The sequence below is a fragment of the Sesamum indicum genome, linkage group LG12 (assembly GCF_026168435.1).
Source record: "Sesamum indicum cultivar Baizhima isolate 11 linkage group LG12, ASM2616843v1, whole genome shotgun sequence".
Classification (NCBI taxonomy): domain Eukaryota; kingdom Viridiplantae; phylum Streptophyta; class Magnoliopsida; order Lamiales; family Pedaliaceae; genus Sesamum; species Sesamum indicum.
In genome coordinates, this window is record NC_142668.1 from 10,247,491 (window position 1) to 10,266,369 (window position 18,879).

At 30.8% G+C, this 18,879-nt stretch overlaps 2 protein-coding genes across 3 annotated transcripts; both read right to left on the reverse strand.

Moving 5' to 3' along the window:
* Positions 1-4,964: 4,964 nt before the first annotated feature.
* On the reverse strand, positions 4,965-8,169 carry LOC105165602 (cytochrome P450 72A225). The gene is made up of 5 exons (XM_011084664.3): positions 7,751-8,169; positions 7,384-7,598; positions 7,044-7,291; positions 5,715-6,099; positions 4,965-5,617 (listed from the first exon to the last, which is right to left on the reverse strand). The coding sequence occupies exons 1-5, from the start codon at positions 8,022-8,024 to the stop codon at positions 5,192-5,194; spliced, it is 1,548 nt and encodes a 515-aa protein (XP_011082966.1). The 5' UTR covers positions 8,025-8,169; the 3' UTR covers positions 4,965-5,191.
* A 1,714-nt stretch (positions 8,170-9,883) lies between these two features.
* On the reverse strand, positions 9,884-12,863 carry LOC105165601 (cytochrome P450 CYP72A219-like). Of its 2 annotated transcripts, none has more exon segments than NM_001304395.1 (5): positions 9,884-10,434; positions 10,711-11,092; positions 11,181-11,425; positions 11,537-11,754; positions 12,417-12,863. In NM_001304395.1, coding segments are annotated over 5 exon segments (1,545 nt in total). In that variant the 5' UTR covers positions 12,691-12,863; the 3' UTR covers positions 9,884-10,008.
* Positions 12,864-18,879: the final 6,016 nt, after the last annotated feature.

Consider the following 18,879-nt stretch of genomic DNA (forward strand, 5'->3'; position numbering starts at 1 on the left):
AGTTAAATGACCTTTGATTGACTTATTACTGACTCATTACATGTTAACCAATTTTTTTTTACAAAACTACCCTTACAATAACGAAAATATGCCTTCAACCACGCATATACCTGTAAGTTGCAAGTTTCTGTAACTCCACTATACATATAGAGTCCATAGACTCTAAAATACATCGACTAATACGTTTTTTCAAGAAAACGTAAAACATCTCACATCACAAAATGCAATAGATATTGCGAAAACCATCACAAAACTTCAAAATTTTGAGTACGAACGTCAAAAAAGATAGCGATTGCCATCTTTTGGCTTATACATAGGACCGTCGAGTAAGAGAGAAGGTACTTTCTAACTTAATTTGTACAAAATTCACAATATATCGATATTTCGTTGTCTGCATCCATTTGTTTGATTGTACTATTTCTTGCAATTTACCCATAATCTCAAGCCCTTGTTTCAATAAAATTAATTAAGACAGCTAGCGGATGCTGACATTGATATAAATAGATAGTTACATACGTGGAGTTTTCTCACCTCCTCGTAAGGGGGTTAAGTTAACCTCGTTTTCGGCTAAATAGGAATTTGGATTAATGATGATGACAAATAATATAATTCAAAATGTATGTTAGAACCCAAGTAGTGATGAGGTAGCTTTGGATCATCAGCTTAATCTTTGTGCTTGTCATGAAATGAAAGAATTGGACATCAGCTCTATGTAATTTATTGCTCAGTTACTTTGAGTGATAGTATTTATTTATTAATTTTTACGATCATATATTAATTTTTATAAGGGTATAATTTATTTTGATACCCCAATAATATATGAGTACTATCTGAAAAATTATAAATGATCCAATCAGTACCAACTTCGCCGTTGGTATTAATTTGGTACCTGATTAATTTTTTTTTATATATTTTTATATTGTATTTTTACATAGTAACCATTTTACCCTTATATTATAAAATAAAATATAATAATATACTTAAAAAAATATTTGCATAAATATGAATTAATGACATATTTTATTTTTATTTTCATATGTAACTATCAAAATAAATATTATATTTTATTATGTTTGATATTCTTTTACTATATTCATTTTTACTATTTTTAAAAAAATATTATTAAATAAATTATATCGTAGTCAAGTAAGTCTACTTAAGGAAAAGGTTTAAAACATAAATTTTTCTCTAATTAATATAATAAAGATATAGGACATGAGTATATCTTTATTCATCCTCAAAAAGTATTTGTTTGTATTTAATTGAGATACTAAAGTCTGATTGCAAATAATTAAATTTAAATAAATAAAAATTGATTTTTTCAAGTTTGCAATACATCTTGGAATTCAGTTTTAATGTGATTAATTACTAAAAATAATAAGTTATCTTATAAATAAAATTAGTGAAAAATAAACCAAACGAAAATATTTTTATCAGGTATAATAATTAAAATAAAACTTGAAAGTCAAATACTTCAAATAAAGAGAAACTATGTCGATTGAAATTTATAAAATTATTCTTTGGTATATTAATTATTTTCATTTCAGTATCTAAGAATAAAATAGTCATTATATAAAAAAATAATAGAAAAAATAATAAAAAAATCAATTAGGTATCGAAATGATATTAATGGTGAAACTGGAGCCCACCAATCAAGTTATATATAATTACTCGTATATCGAAATGATATTAATAATAAAATTTGAGTATTAGAATGAATTTTATTTTAATTTACAATATAGAAAATAATTTATCTTTCAGCAATAATGGTGAAAGTGAAGTGGTGTGTTTTGTGATTTTGGTGGCCTGGGGTTGACAAGGGACATCTAACAGCTTGGCCAAAAATTGTGTGGTCTTATTTCATTACAAGAACTATCAAGATGACGAGATAAACGTTTGAGTTTGTGATGGAAAAGGTTTTTCAGGTGCGTTCATATTTTGATATTATTGACAAAATATTAAGTGATAATTTAGAATTATTATAAAAGATATTTTATTATATGACAATAAATTTTATCTTGTCACTATATAGTTATTAGTGACAAAAATTATATAAAAAGTTGTCACTAAATATAATTAGTGATACATTCATAGCACCAATTGTTATTTATCGTCACTAGCTAGGCCGTCACCAATACATGTGTTTCTAATCGGAGATATAACATTTTTAGTCTCATAAGTGATGTTCAGTTTCACTTTTGGTCTCCTTCATTATGGAATTAGCACTTCCAGTCACGTAATTTAGAAAAATTAGTATTTTTTATTTTCATCTTTTTTTCCGGTCGTTACAAGTTAACAGTTCAGGTCACAGGCCAGCACGCGACCATTAAGTATTTTTGGTGTGAGGAAAAAATTGACCCTTCTTTCAATTGTAGCATAGGATGTTCCATTTGGCACACTTCTTCACTTGTGAAATTCTTTGTGTTACTTTTATGTGGTTTCAACTTACAGAAATATATGAAGCGCTGGGATCTAAGTTTTCAAGATTTATATTTTTTTTCTTAAATGTAGTTATATTTTCTGCCAGATATGGTCACAAGTTAGAAAACACGTCAATTTTTTGTCCAACAAAAAATATTTAATCAGCACGTGCCATTAAATTATAGACAAAAAAGTGGATATAAATTAAAAGTACTAATTTTTGTATTTTACAGGGCTACAAGTGCTAATCCCATAACGAATGGGATTATAAGAGAAATCGCTTAATTTATGGGATCAAAAATTCTATTTTTGCTTCACTATTTGTATTTAGTAACAATGTCGTGCATATTTTTTACTCATTAATTAAAGCAAATATAGTAATTATTAAAGGTAAATATTCTTATTATTGAATATATATAATTAATAGTAATATCAAAACTATTATTGATTCTTTTTTTTTTTTTGTCAGGAATCTTCTGTTTTGGTGTAGCGTGGCGGAGGTCTGCCGGCTTGTGGACACCCTTGTTGTTATTACTCATGTATAAACAAAAAAATGTCAATTTTAGATGACAGACGCCATGACGACAGATCAATCATACCAACAATTGAGGCCTACGTCATGCTATGTACCTCCGCCCACAAACTTACCAAAACACAGGTGAGCTTTGATTCTATCATTTTGATTCGTACTCGTTATGTTTGTTACTATGTAATAAATAAATTTCTTTTATTAATTAAAATTTATTGATATTAGTTCAAATACTGAATCATAATTTAAATTTATATTTGAAAAACTTATTACTTATTTATTACAAGTTAAATAAATTATTTTTAATCAAAATACCCTTATAAGGGTGAAAATATACCTCTTGATATGCATTAATCGTGTGAACATGTATAATAGTTTGGTCAGAAAAAATTTGTATGACATGCAGTAAGTCAGTTTTAAGTTAATAGGGGTAAATACTTATTTTCATTCAATTTATTTGCTAATATCCGCAAATTTGATAAATTTGAATTAGTAGAGGGCTATATTCATTAAACAGAAACAAATGTTAATAATATCAAATGTAATTTTTTAAATCACGATGACTGTATATATAATTATATCAAATATTAGGAGAAAATTATGTAATTATCTATATTATCAAATATTACGTTTTTAGAATATTAATTTACCACAACTCTTAACGGCCAACCATTATTGCGAATTCAATAATAAAAGGATTGCGAGTACAATCAATCTATGTGCGATCAAACCTCTTGATGTGCAGTAAATAATTTTTTCATGGTGAGAAAAACTCACTTTTTGTATCTATTTTATTTAACCATGGTTAATACACTATAAAAAATGCAACATTTAACTATAGCTTATTGCCATGGTTAAAAACAAAATAGCAGTAGAAAATAGTCATTGGCCACGACCATGCAACGGTTGTTAGCTGTGGTACCTGCGAGGGTGACTACAATATTTGTTATAGCTAAAAGTCATGACAAATTTTTTTACCATGACTATTAGCTGTGGCAAATAACTTTTTCTTGGTGGAAAATTTATATTTTCGCATCGATTTTATTTAATCGTGGTTAATAAAAATTATTTATCACAACTTTTAGTCTATAGCTATTAAAATTGTAGCCAATAGTCATTACTTTTTCTAGTGATAATAGCTTTTTACTACGATTTTTAACTGCCATTAATGTTGTAGTTAATACTAATATCTTTTCTGGTGATGTGTTTTTTAATTTCACTATTTTAGAACAAATTTGATTGGAATTTTGAAAGTTGGTCGGAAAAGTGACATCACAATTTCCACCAACTTTGAAAATGCTAACTCCTAAAATATCAAAATTAAAAAAAATGAAAGACCATTTTACTATTCCAACAAATTACAAAATTAAAATATCAAATAACTATAAGACTAAAAATACAATTAATTAAACCTTTTACCTATTGTTCTCTACCTTTGAAGCCCTGAAGAGCGCTCTTCTCTTTGCAATTTTTGTTGCTTCAATATCGTAAGTAAAATTCATATAGTAACTTTTTTTGAGATAAGTGTAATGAACTATTATTAATTGAAATAAATTAATTATAATTATTTCTATTGGATATCAATATCTAACAATTAAAAACTATTACAACAATTGTACTCTGATCAATAATATTAACACCTACTTCAGTAGAAACAACACCTACTATTTAGTAGACACAATTTCTTACTCATAAGGCGGGGTCCGAACCCATGCCTTTAAGGTCATAGGACCGCGATTTTGCCAACTAAACTATGCCTCCTTAGCAATTCATATACTAATAATAAAGCATACTACGTCCCAACCAGAAGCACGACTCTTTTGTCAAAATAAAGAATAATTCTATTTAAAAGTAAAATAATATTTTTAATAATAATTAATCACAATCGCACAATAACTATTGACGTAATAGATGTGGCTAAAATATTAATTAATTAATTAGAGTTGAAAATAGCGGAAATACTTTTATCCCATAGTTAATTAAGAACTATAACAAATATACTTTAAACACAATTCAGATCACGATAAATTACATTGATTAACGGTGATGAAAACTCAAATTTTTATATTACTATTTCTTACATCGATTGATAGCATTGATTCGTTTAACAAAATTTTGAGCCATACGTATTTATAGCGAAGAAAATTGTTTATTTCTTTGTAGGGGATTCAAACAACAGTAGCAACTATGTATATGTATAGCATTTTTAAGACGTAACAAGTAATCCTGGAGGCTGGAGGCCTAAAGTTTGCGCAGGATTAAGTGCGCGCCAAATTGAGGTTGAAGTGTCACAATCATATTGGGTGCATGAGCATAGGACGGAGAAAGCTCGAAAGAATAACGTTGTAGAATCATGGCTAGTGCCATTTTGGCTTCTAACATTGCAAAGTTCTGTCCGATGCATATCCGAGGCCCCCCGCCAAAAGGGAAGTACGAGAACTGCACGTTCGTTGCCTTGGCAACTCCATCACTAAACCTCTCGGGCTTGAACTCTTTTGCATCGTCGCCCCATATTTTGGGATCGTGGTGTACTGCAACTGTAGGCAGCAAGAGCTGAAGCCCGGCAGGAAGAGTTACGTTTCCTAATGGAGTTTCCTTATGAATGGCTCGTCCGAGCATCACTGCAGGTGGATACAACCTCATAACCTCGTGAAAAATCATATTCACCTGCAAGAAACGTAGGAATTTGTCACTCTAGAGAGTTCTAACACGTTTATAATGACAACACAAATATAACAAAAGTAGGAAAATTAACATCACTCACAATTTTCAGGCGATTTAGGTGTTGGAAATCAGGTTTTCCAGCAGTTCCAAGAACTTGCAAAACCTCGTCCCTGGCGCGAGCCTGCCAACCCGAATGCTTGCTCAATAGAATCATGGTCCAGGTGATCAAGGAGGACGTCGTCTCCTGCCCGGCGATGTAGAAAAGCTTGCACTCATCAATCACCTCCTTCATGCTCATTCCTGATTGAGTTCCATTCTGTTGGATTTCCCGGAAATTGGACTCCAACAATATTCCCAGCAGGTCGTCGGAATTGGATTCCCCCGCTTCGATCATTTGCATTCTTTTTTTGATGATTCCTAGTATAGTCGACTCCACTTCCTTCACGATTTCCTTCATTCTTCTGTTTCGTTTCGTCGGCAAAAACCTGCAGCCCACAAAATTGATTGCGGTTCCACAAAATCTAATTAATTAATTACGGAATTTTCATTAATTGTTACATAAGCTAAAAAACTTCCCAATTTACTTCTTTTGTTAGTATTTGAATGAAAAAGACATATGGCCGTTAATTTTTCGACATTTTGAATAACGGCCACGTGCTTGGTGCAGGCCTTTCATCGAAATACTTATAATGTAATTTGATGAAAGGACTAAAAGGGAGAATTTTCGTAATTTTTATAGGACCATTAATTACGAGAATTATGTAACTAATTGGACGATACTGATACTAAGATGTGGGACAAAAAATATTATTTTTTTTCTGATTTAGCACCACATTAAAGATTTTTACATTGCGTATGCATGTATTGATGTTCGCAGTTTTATGGTATTTTATATATTAATTTCGTTTATACTGATTGTTTTTAATCTAAATCAATTAATGTGTTCGTTGTTGTTGTTAGGTGTGTTTTTATTATTTTGTAATTGGTCAATCTGGTAGAATTGAAAATAATTAAATTCAATCTTATAGTCTATGTTAGTAATGAATATATAAGTTGTCGAAAATTAAATTTTTTAATATAAATATTTCAGAGACAAAATCAACAACGTTTTGTTATTAGTAGCGAAAGAATTATTCCCTACTGATTAATTAGTAACGAATATTTTTGTTGGTAATTCTTTTAACAAAGTCAGCAACATTAAATAAATTCGTCACTGAAATTAGTTACGAACGATTATCCTCGTTGAATTGGCTGTCAATGTAAATTGATAATTAGCAACAAATTAATTATTTCTTGAGTACCTTGTCGTAAGCAGATTAAGCCCGCGTATATCTACAGTAAAAGTTATAACTGCTAGCAATAATGCGTCTGAAATCTTTAAACGTTCAACGATGCATGCAAGAATCGAGTATCTAGCAATTGTACGTACCTCCATCCAGGGATGTAAAGTGTTTGAAGTGCCTGTAAGAGATGTTCCTCTTGTTCTCTTTGGAGTTCAAATATCTTTCTTCCTTCTTCATAGTTGCTGCCAAATGCTGTACGAGAAATCACATCGCTCGACATGCTTTGAAGATAAGGCCAGACGTCGACTTCGCATGATCCTTCCTTGGCTACAATCTTCTCATCCCATTTGCTCAACATGTCCGCACAGCTGAGGTAAAATGATGGAACCATATGCTGCAAGAATCAGACAAAACCTCAACACCCTAAGACATATTCATCGTACAGTTGCATTTGAGTAAAGAAATGAAAATTGACATCGAGTTTACCTTCAGTTTCTCTAGATGAAAAGCAGGATTAATCAGTCTTCTGTGCTTGTCCCATTTGTCTGCTTCGTAGGCCGCCACGCCTTTCGCTAGTAGTTGATCAAGTGGATTGGAAATCTTCTGAAAAACATAGTTCTTGGACATGATCTCTTTTATCATTTCAGGGTCGGAGATAAGTGCTGCTGGCTTTGGACCAAACCATATGAAGCAATTTTCACCTACAATTATAACCAGGGCTCAAAGAATGATGAAAACTTCAATAAGTAAACAAAACCATGAATAGCTATTGAATATTTATGAATCACACGGCACATCGCATGTAGTATGATTGGGGGTCGGATTCTCTATTCCAAATCTCATATTTGCGTACCATATTTGTGAAGAGAATGATGGATGAAAGGCATGACTCTGTGCACAATATCATTGGAAAAATTGATGGGCTTAGACTGTGCTTCTTCCCCCATGCTGCTCATTTCCTTAGAATCTCCGACCAAAAACCTGTAAGAGTTGCCATTGAAACCCTGCTCCCTCAGCCGTTTCTCCACCTTTCTTGGCTCCAACCACACCCAATTCAAGAATCTCCATGCATTTACTGACACAAAAACACCAAAGATTACTGCCACTAAGCTGTACAATATTTCCATTATATAATTTAATTAATTCCCTCTTGCTAGCTAAATTTTGTGTGTAAATATATGATTTTGCTCTTCAACCACATATATTTACGTAAAGCTTTGGAAAGAAGACCTTTCCTTGGGAGATATATATTTCCTGTATTTTGCACTGTCTCTGTTTATTTCCACAGTTGTCTTCTACTTTTCTACTATGTTGCGTGTTGTCCCTTCTATCTTCATTCTTGGGTTGAAAATTCTAACATATGTTCATCTCTCCACGGAAATTGAAGTCGTAAATAGACAAATATACAGACGTAATGCATCGACAACTATACATATTTGTTCAACGATTCCCTCAATTAAATATATATATGGAATTATTTAATATTAATATTTTACCACGTTATTTTGATATACATTCTTGTATAGGAAATAATTATATAATAAATCAGCAGCAACGAAATTTCAACATGGTTAAGAGAGAAAAGTTTGAAAGACTTACCCCATAATTTGGATGATACATTCTATTTGTGTTGCAATAAGGAATTCAAGATGCCAATAATTGAAGCGCAAATCTATAATTGCAAAATAATGGAGACGGAATTTTTTAATTTATTTGAGAATGGGTAGGATATTTAATTTGCTTAAAGGCAATTTTCGTTCCCTAACTTCAAACCATTCTCATTTTAATCCCCTAAGTTACTAAGGTTTTATTTTGGTCCCGTAAAACTGAAAAAATCTCAATTTTGGTACAAATTTGGTCGAAAAGTTGAGTCACTCGTCGGAAAAAGTCACATGCCAGACATGTGACTTTTTGAATTGGGGCTTGCATTGTGATTGGCTGAAAAAGATGATGTGGTGAAGACATAGCCTGAAGTTAGGGGACTAAAATGAGAATGACTTGAAGTTAGGGGACGAAAATTGCCTTAAACCTTTTATTTTCGGCCAATCACAATGCAAGCCCCAATTTAAAAAGTCACATGCGTGGCATGTGACTTTTTCCGGCAAGTGACTCAACTTTCCGACCATATTTGTATCAAAATTGAGATTTTTTCAGTTTTACGGGACCAAAATGAAACCCTAGTAACTTAAGGGACTAAAACGAGAATGATCTGAAGTTAGAGGACGAAAATTACCTTTAATCCTATTTAATTTTAGAAGAAGAATTTGAACTTATTTTAATTTGAGATCTTTCCTTGCCATTATTATTTTTTTTTTATTTTTTTATATATTCAACATACCGATTCTGACCTTTCTTTGCCATTGTTCTCCATTCTTGCTTCTGCAATGAGCAAAAATTAGTGCCTTCTATCTCAACCTTGAAGAGGTCCACCTTTCAAGAGGGAAATAGTAGTTTTTTTCTCCCCTCCAACCAGCCCACGTGTTTGGCATGTGAGATTTTTCATTACCGCCCCATGCCGTCCGCCAACGCCACTCCGTTCACCAAACGAGAGGTTAGTAAAATTTGTTGAATTTTCTGTAAATTTAGGAAACTTTTGTGTAATTTCTGTAAATATGTATGTATTAGGTTGTTTTGTGTAATTATTTTTCTGTAGTTTTAATTTATGTTCACTTATATAATTTTCTACAAATTAGACTTTATTTATGGGTTTCTGAAAATAGTTAGATATATATATACTATGAATTTTTGGTTAATTGTTAATATATATATATATATATATATTGTAATTTTTGATTAAATGTTGATAAAAATATGTTACGGGTGATTATTATTAATTTTTGGTGTATAATTCAAGAAAAGTGATCAATCACATATCAAGTGTAATACAGTTGCTGTGTGATTGGTTTTGTTTTGCCAAACTTGATCCGAAAAAGAATTTTCCCATTTATACATGGAACAAGATTTAAAAGTTTATTAAACTGATAAATTTACAGAATAAAATTCAAAACTTTTATTAATACTCAACACATCTTATACATGTTACAAACACAATTATGCACTAAATTCTCACTGATAAAACAAATTTCAGTCCGAAACCCTAAACCATAAACCCTACAACTTTCTCAGAATTAAGTGTGCGCCGTGTTGAGGTTGAAGGGTGATCACTGTGGCAGGAGCGTGTGAATAGGATGGAGAAAGCTCGAAAGAGTAGTGCTGCAAGATCATAGCCATCGCCAATTTGGCTTCTAACATTGCAAAGCTCTGCCCGATGCATATCCGAGGCCCCCAGCCGAACGGGAAATAGACGAGCTGCCCCTGCGTTGCCTTAGAAACTCCTTCACTGAACCTCTCCGGCTTGAATTCCTCAGCATCATCGCCCCATATTTTGCGGTCATGGTGCAACAAAACGGCCGGCATCAGAAGCTGCACTCCGGCTGGTAGAGTTACCTTTCCTAGTGTACTTTCCTTCATTGTAATTCGATTGAGCATTACTCCTGGTGGATATAACCTTAGAACCTCATGGAATATCATGCTTACCTGTTTAAAAAATTCAGACATTAATGCTTCTTAATCAGAAACATCATTTTATTTACACATTTTTTGGATCATTGCATGACACTCCTTTAATTATGGTCAAATTACGAAATCACATCTACTCTTTGAGTAATTATGCTGACAACCCCTACATGTCTTAATAATACTGAGGGGTTGTTGGTGTAATAAAAACATCATTAACACAGGATGTCAGAGTAACAAAAACATCCCTGATATGGGGTGTAATTAAACAGTAAGGACAATAGACATAGTACTTACAATTTTGAGGTGGTTTAGCTCTTGATAATCAGGTTTGTCTCTTCCAAAGAGCTGCAAAACCTCGTCTCTCGCGCGTTCCTGCCAATCCTTATGCTTGCTCAATAAAATCATCGTCCAAACAAGCAGAGTCGAAGTTGTCTCCTGCCCCGCAAAGTAGAAGAGCTTGCACTCTTCAATCACCTCCTTCAAGCTCATTCCAAACTTATTTCCGTGTTGCTCGATTTCCTTAAGATTGGACTCCAATAGTAAACCCAATAAGTCGTCGCCTGCAGTTTCCCCTGCTTTGATTGCTTTCATTCTTTTATTGATAATGCCGAGCACGGATGATTCCACTTCCCTCACAATTTTGTTCATCCTTTTGTTGTTCTTGGTCGGCAAAAACCTACGTGAAGCACGTAAACAAGTCACGAAAAATCTAGTACCGACATAAATAAGCAAACATCATGGCCAACAAGACCAGTTAATTGCACCTCGATCCGGGGATGTAAACAGTGCGAAGCGCTTCCATGATAAGCTCGGCCTGCTCTTTTTGAAGCTCAAATATCCTTCTTCCTTCTTCATAGCTACTCCCAAATGCAGTACGTGAGATCGCATCGCTTGTCAAGGTTTGAAGATACGGCCACACGTCCAACTCACACAATCCTTCCCTCGGCACAATCTTTTCCCATTTGCTCAACATGTCCGCACAACTCAAGTAAAATGCCGGAACCATATGCTGTAGAAAGGTAAAAAGAAACATCTCATGCATCTAGTCCAAAACTGAATACTTTTTTGCCAAAATGAGTAATCAAAAAACACCCATTCTCATACTCATTGAAACTACTACCTTTAATTTCTCGACGTGAAACGCAGGATTGATCAATCTTCTGTGCTTGGCCCACTTATCTGTTTCATAGGATGCAATTCCTCTTGCCAGCATTCTACTTGTTGGATTACCGCCAGGCTTCTGAAATACGTAACTTTTCGACAGAATCTCTCTTACCATTTCAGGGTCCAAGACAATTACTGCTGGCCTTGGTCCAAACCACAGAAAAGACTGCTCACCTGCACTTTCAGTATTACCTCCAAATCCTCAGTATTCAATCAAAATCTTAGCAAATAACTCAAACTATACAGTGTACACAGAAATTTTTGCAACTTCGTCATCAAGAACTTGAAATCCCTAGCAGTATATGTAGCGAAATTACACTTTTAATTTCATTGGCAAGGGATTCAACACATTTTAATCCTACATTCTATGCGATTTTTAAAATAATCCTAAAATTGAAAAAATTCCATAAATTTAATCTTTGCTTGGAATTTTTAAAAAATAGTCTCAAAATTAGAAAACTCGACAAAAGATTTAGTCCCATAAATCTCATAATATTGAGGACTAAATATTTCAAGTTTTTCAAATTTTGGACTACTTTAAAAATTTCGTAAAATATATAACTAAATGTGTTGATTTTTTTCAATTTTAACATCATTTTCAAAATCCTGTGGTGAAGTGTTGAACTCCAATTATATAGGACAAAGAGTGTAATTTAATCCGATATTTGGCATCAAGAACTGAAATTCTTGTGGGCTATAGCAACTACAGTTCCCACCACTAAAACAAGACCAAGAATTGCATTTCAATCATTCATCTACTACTCATCACTGGTAATTTACTGACAGAAAATCAAGAAAAATGAAATTTACATGTAAATAAACAAACAGGCGCATACCATAGTTCTTGACAGTTTTAATAATTGAGGGAGCCACTCTAGGCACAATTTCGTGGGAAAAACTCATGGGCTTGGACTTGGCTTCTTTCGTCATCGCCTTCATTTCATTGAAATCCCCGAAGAAAAGCTTGTAAGAATTCCCCTTGAAACCCTGCTGTCTGAGGATTTTCTCCAGCTTTCTCGGCCTGAACCATGCCCAGTTCAGTATTTTCCAGGCATACACTAATGCAACAGCACAAGAAATTAGCGCCAGTGAGCTGAGCAAAGTCTCCATTTTTCTTCAAATTTCTTTATCTGGAAGAGCAGTTGTTCGAGCTGTGTTTGCTCTGTGTGCTGTAAGAATCAGAGCTGCGAATTTATAAGTGATGACAGCGGAGTGGAAACTCTGTTCTTGTGTCTTTCCTCGATTCTTCCGTTCGTTGTGTGCGTCCACGCTCTCAATCAGACAAAGATGCACGAGATCAAGACGGGTGCATTTGGACAACCAGGAATATATATAATATTTTGGAAAACAGTTTGAGTAATGGTAAAAGAATATTTGGAAATGATCAAATATATTTATTTTTCCATTAGAACGTATGTTTCAATCTTTGAATTAATTTTTTCCACATTATTTTTTCAACTAAAATTATGCAAAATTGTACTTAATTTTATCTTATTATAAAGTCTGTTTATGATATTAAACTAACTTTAATTGACATTATTTTCAAAAGCTATATATCCCCTATTGTCAAAAAAGCATACTCTATATATAAATTTAATTATTACTAACTTATGTATGTTAATTATAATGGCATGTTTCACTAGAAATAATAATAATAATAATAATAATAATAATAATAATAATAATAATAAATAATAATAATTGTCGAGGATTCAATGCAGTCTCGGGCAGATACACTAAAATATTATTGTGAGTGAAGTCATTGGTTACGTACGTATTTTGGCACATGTGTCGAAACTTGATCTTCAAGTAATAGACTTGCGAGTTCAAGACGACAAACAAATGAGTTCATTGTCAAATGCGATCCATATCTCTCTCTCCTCTTCAATGCAATGTTTGAAAACCAATCAGGCTTAGATCCGTCATCAAAATTGAGATTTTATAATTTTAAAAGTTATAAATTTTAATTTCGTCATATACGTGAAATATTATTTTATTTTATAATAGGTATTGTTAAAATTTTATTTATTTGATAAAATTGATTAGGATTAAATGTTATAATTATCTTTGTTCGGTATTTATATTTGACAAGTATAATTGTAATCGAGTTATTTTAATTAATAATAATTCATCGTTTCAAATTAAGAAAAAAATAGCAATGTTTGAAATTAGAATTATCCAAGCTAAAAAGCATCTTAGTAATTAGGATGCTCATCATATTTATTGTTGTCCAAGCATACCTAATATTGCAAATACTTCCATAATATTTAATACGTACACAAAAGGAAAAATTATAATTTTATTTTTGTAATTTGGGGGGATACATTTTGTTCGAATTGATTTTTGTAATTTAATACTGTAATTTTAATTATTTTTTTGGGACAATTTGGCTGAAAAATTGCAGGGGACTTGCGCATGAACTAATTTAAATTTTAATCCCCGTAAATTAATTCGTGCGGGACCAACCAACTACCCTAAGAACAACAATAAAATTGCAATTTAATTAGATCGTGTGCAAGTAACATATAATTTTTTGACCAAATTGACCAGAAAACAAATACTAAAATTACCAAAATTTTAAAGTTTAAATCAATTCGCATAGGACTAAAAATACCATTCCCTAATTACAGGATTGAAATTCCATAAAAAATGTCCAATTAATGTAATATCGTGGATAAAATCGTTAGATTAGCGTTGATGTGGTCTTATAGAACAATCCGTTGAAAATTTTCGGACAGTTTTACCTCCTCAACACTTGTATATATGTTTGAGTTGTTGTGTATTTGCATCCAAAATAATGAAGCAAAATCATATCCAGAAAATCAAGCCAACGTGCAAGAAAAAAATTGCAGCAGATACTCTTTCTCTTTCCTTTTTTGTCCCTCTAGATTTATTAATTTATTTTAAATCTATTAATTTCTTATTTGTTACTCATTTTAGAGTATATAATTTTACTAAAACCTTTCAATCAACTTAAAAAATTATGACATTCGGTCTAGAAGCATTCATGTGGTAACATTTTAAAATTTGTTAGACGATCATTAGTATCAGGGAATTTTTATAATTTTTTAAATAATTGTGGAATAATCATAATTATAATAAATTATTAGGAGAGTTCGTTGTAATTTATTCTTTTTTATATATAGTTGTTGGTTCGTAGTGGATATTTAAGTATTAATAAACGTATTAATTCATTTTGAACATTTATTTGAAAAATAATATTGTATTATGTTAAGATATTAATATTAAACAATTATTCTATTTAAACAAACAACTTAAATTTTTAAATAAGGTGATCGTCTAACATTATATCATAATCAAACGAAATAAAAGATATTAAATTTAAATTTTATAGCCACTTATTTATAAAAAAGAAAATTTACAGACAAACTTTTAAGCGTCATTATGATTCGGCTGTCAGATTTTGACTAACAACGACACATAAACTGGCTTGCGAACTGTGTCGTGGATTTCTTAATCATTTTGACAAATCAAAACCTTATCTCCAACAACATCAACATATTTAGTGAATGTTGCATTACTTTTCAAAGAAAAACAATAAATAGTAAATTGTCTTGTCAAATTGATTTTTTGGATCAAATGTTTGTATTTTCTATTATATTTTATCATACGTATAGTATTTATTTTAAATAAAATATAAGTTACAATTTTTTACCCAAATATTTTATCCAATAAGATATATACATAAATTGAATTAAATTTTATTTTATATTCTTGAAATAAATAAAATAGTGACTTATTTGAGCAGCGTCAATGGGTGATCAACAAGGTCCATGGTCTAGGTCGGCACTTAGGAGGGACACCCAACTAGAGCATGTTCGAATGGTCGAGTTTACGTCATAATTTATGATAAAAAGAGGCTTACGCTCGTGAGGTCCCTATAAATACATGTACTTAAAAAAATAAAGTGGTGGATGACGAAAATTAGACTATGGCCGCCCATACACCCTATGACACAAGTGCTATTTATGATCCATCATGTCTTGGGTCACTTACTTTGGACACCTTGCAACTCAATACGTGTCAAATCAAGAATTTTTTATTATATTTTTATATTATATAATAATATTTTATTAATAATTAGAATAAATTATAATAGATTTTTTCGTATATTATTTTAATTATAAATATTCATACTTTTATTAAATTATAAATATACTAGTAAATATTTCATTGTGATAGCTCATTATAGGGGATGTATGCATTTGTAATTTTATAAGGTATTTATGATTTTTTAAATAATAACAGAATATATGTAATTAAGATAAATTTCAAGAGTACCTATTCTAACTTACTCTAATAATTAATAAATATGCATTTTTATTAAAAAAATAATTAAATTACAATATTATTTTAAAATGGAGCCGCATACAATACATGCATGAATGTAACACAATCGTGTAACATTGAATCCGGACAAAAGATCTTCCCCCACGACACTCCCTGATTTTCTGCAACGTTGTTTTATCCATTTATGGGCAACTATATATCTACCAAAATACAACTCTTTTTGTAAAAATAATGATTACATCATTAGTAATTAAGTTGACTACATTAATTAATATGTTCATAATAATCAAACAATAAACGATAATAAAATAATAAATTATAATAAATTCACATAAAATAAAATAAAAATTAATATATGTAATAGAATTCAAACTAATCAATGGTATTTATTTATAGGATGTCAGTCTTAACTACGGAATTAAAATGTGGTTGACCTTTGGAAATATTATTAAGTAATTATCATGAAAAAGACAACATTCCAGAAGACAGTGTATTCTATAGGAACCACTGATTTGAAGCATATATATGTATATATATGTATGGGCTGTAATTGCAGCTCTTTGGCAAGTAACTGGAATGTTCCTTGTCCCTCCAACCGACACTTGACATATGAACCTTATCAAACATCACACGGAACCACCTCCAAAAATATAAATTAAGAAAGATTACTAGGAAAAAAAAAAAACTTATTTTAGCTGTTGGTTAAAAAATTGTAGTAAATAATTTTTTAATAATCATAATTAAATAAATATCGATGCAAAATTTAAATTATTCAGCACAGAAATTATTTTTGGACTTGTGAGTCGTAGCAACTATTTTGGCTATGATTTTTAACTATAACTAACGTTTTAGCCATACTCGCAAAAATCATAGCAAACAGCTGTTGTGTGACCGTGATGATAATTGTTTACAACGGCTATTTATTTTGAATCATAGCAACATATTATGATTAATGTTAAATTTCTTTCGAAGAGAGTAAAACATAATCTAATCTTTTCAAATTTTATACACAATCTACTAAAGTACTGGAATTTGTCATAATTATGAAGGATGTGTTACATAGATCAGAGAGATCATGGATTCTTCCTTCATATTGGTTTTTGTTTTCATCTTTAATTTTTAACTTTCAGTGATAAATATATGTGTTTAATTTCATATAAGTTTTGATTATGTTTCTATTTTTAATTTTTAGTTTTGAGTAAAATGTACATATATTTTATTTTGTACATGCTTTCGTATGAAAATAAGAATATATTTGGACGAGTTGATGAAGTATTTTTTTTTATTCGATAATAATGATACTATTATTTTTTAGTATTAGTGGTATCAAATTGGATGCATTCTTTATTTAAATAAAACTGAATGTTATTTTTTTATCAATTTGAATTGTTAGTGATGTCATATCAAAGTATTCTGAAAAAAAAAAAAACATATTATTACTTTGTAAAATAATTAATTAATGATTTAATTTTTTCCAAATACGTATGCAAAATATATAGAAAAAGAGTAACGGTTGAGATGAGAATGATACTAAAACATTTCCAGTGAGAATATATTGGACTGGCATATTTTTATTTCCATTACTGTTTCGAAAATCGAAAACTAAAAATAGAAATGGAACCAAATGAGGCAATATTTTGATGTAGACGCATGTTCTTGATTTGATTAAAACTTATTCAAGTTCAAATTTAATAGATCATTAAACTAAATTCAAAAAATAATTTCTGAAATTAAAAAATAATAGAATATTAAGCTAAATTCGAATTTGGGTCACTTTTCTACTCCATTTTTCGAGATATAATATATATATATATATATATATATATATAGTCCAGTTCTTGCACGCAAAGCAACGGTGGAAAGATGTACGAAAGTTTGCGTCTGCATAGTGAATGTTAATACTTGTCAAAGCACAAAGGCAGAAGACCAAATTCAAGTGTTGTGCGCAGACTATGATTGCAGTGACTCCAGTTTAGGAGATAATAGTCCAATTCTTGCACACAAAGTAATTACATAACATTGTTGTTTGAAACGAAAGAGCTCATGACGTTTTCAATTATTATAATATCCTCAAGCAGCAAGCAGAAGACCAAATTCAATTAATGTCTACAGTCTACACAGCACATGATTTCTGTAAAGGGATAATACCCCACTTTACCTTAAATATCAATGAGTTAGGTATATGTATATTCATTCACCCAAAACTATTAATACTACCTTTCTCTAAGCTTACGACATCTTTCAGAGCTTATAAGTTTAAAAAATGTGTTTGATAAATTTTTTTTAAAGAGTTTATAAGATCTCAAAATAAAATATTTTAGATATTATAAATAACATTTCTAACTTTTTCAAAAGATGTTTTAAAATCTATAAGATTAATATGTAATTCGACCAAAATATTCTTACATGCACAACCACATTCTCTCTCTTTCACACACACACACTCTCTCTCTCTCAAACTTTTTCAGATACCTCCTATATTTTTATATTGTAGAATTAAATAAAGTTTTTTTGAAATGGGTCTATCTGACTGATTACAATTTAATATTTGCGATGGGCTTTCTGATAACAAAGAGAAGTCGCAGTAGAACCCGACACAAATAATTTGCAATGGATTATCGTTTCCGTCGCAAGTATTTGCAATGGGTAGTTTATTCCATTGTGATACTTGATGGTGTGACGAATAATAGAATAAACAATTTTTGACGAATATTAACATATTCCTATTGTAACAATTGCAACAGTGTTCGTTGGTTCAAATGAAAAGAAAAAGAAAGTGAAAGGGGGAGGGGAACGAAAAGAATAATAATTTTTCTTCAAATTGTTTGGTATGATTGAAAGGGAAGTAAATCTCAAATATTTTCACTTGTTTGGTATAAGAAAAACAGATTGAGAAGAAAAGACTATTTTTTTTGTAATTTTACTGAATAATCCCTCTCTTCATTTTGTATCAGAAAACAAATATATTAATATTATACTAATATAATT

Bases quoted from the DNA above. Each gene is read 5' to 3' on its own strand.
- LOC105165602 (XM_011084664.3), bottom strand. From the start codon at position 8,024: ATGGAAATATTGTACAGCTTAGTGGCAGTAATCTTTGGTGTTTTTGTG. The intron at 7,599-7,750 runs GTACGCAAATAT...TTATAATTGTAG, and splicing joins TCATTCTCTTCACAAATATG to GTGAAAATTGCTTCATATGG. The intron at 6,100-7,043 runs GTACGTACAATT...TGTGGGCTGCAG, and splicing joins CTTTACATCCCTGGATGGAG to GTTTTTGCCGACGAAACGAA.
- LOC105165601 (XM_088875902.1), bottom strand. From the start codon at position 11,695: ATGGTAAGAGAGATTCTGTCGAAAAGTTACGTATTTCAGAAGCCTGGC. The intron at 11,093-11,180 runs GTGCAATTAACT...TGCTTCACGTAG, and splicing joins GTTTACATCCCCGGATCGAG to GTTTTTGCCGACCAAGAACA. The intron at 10,435-10,710 runs GTAAGTACTATG...TTTTTTAAACAG, and splicing joins AGCTAAACCACCTCAAAATT to GTAAGCATGATATTCCATGA.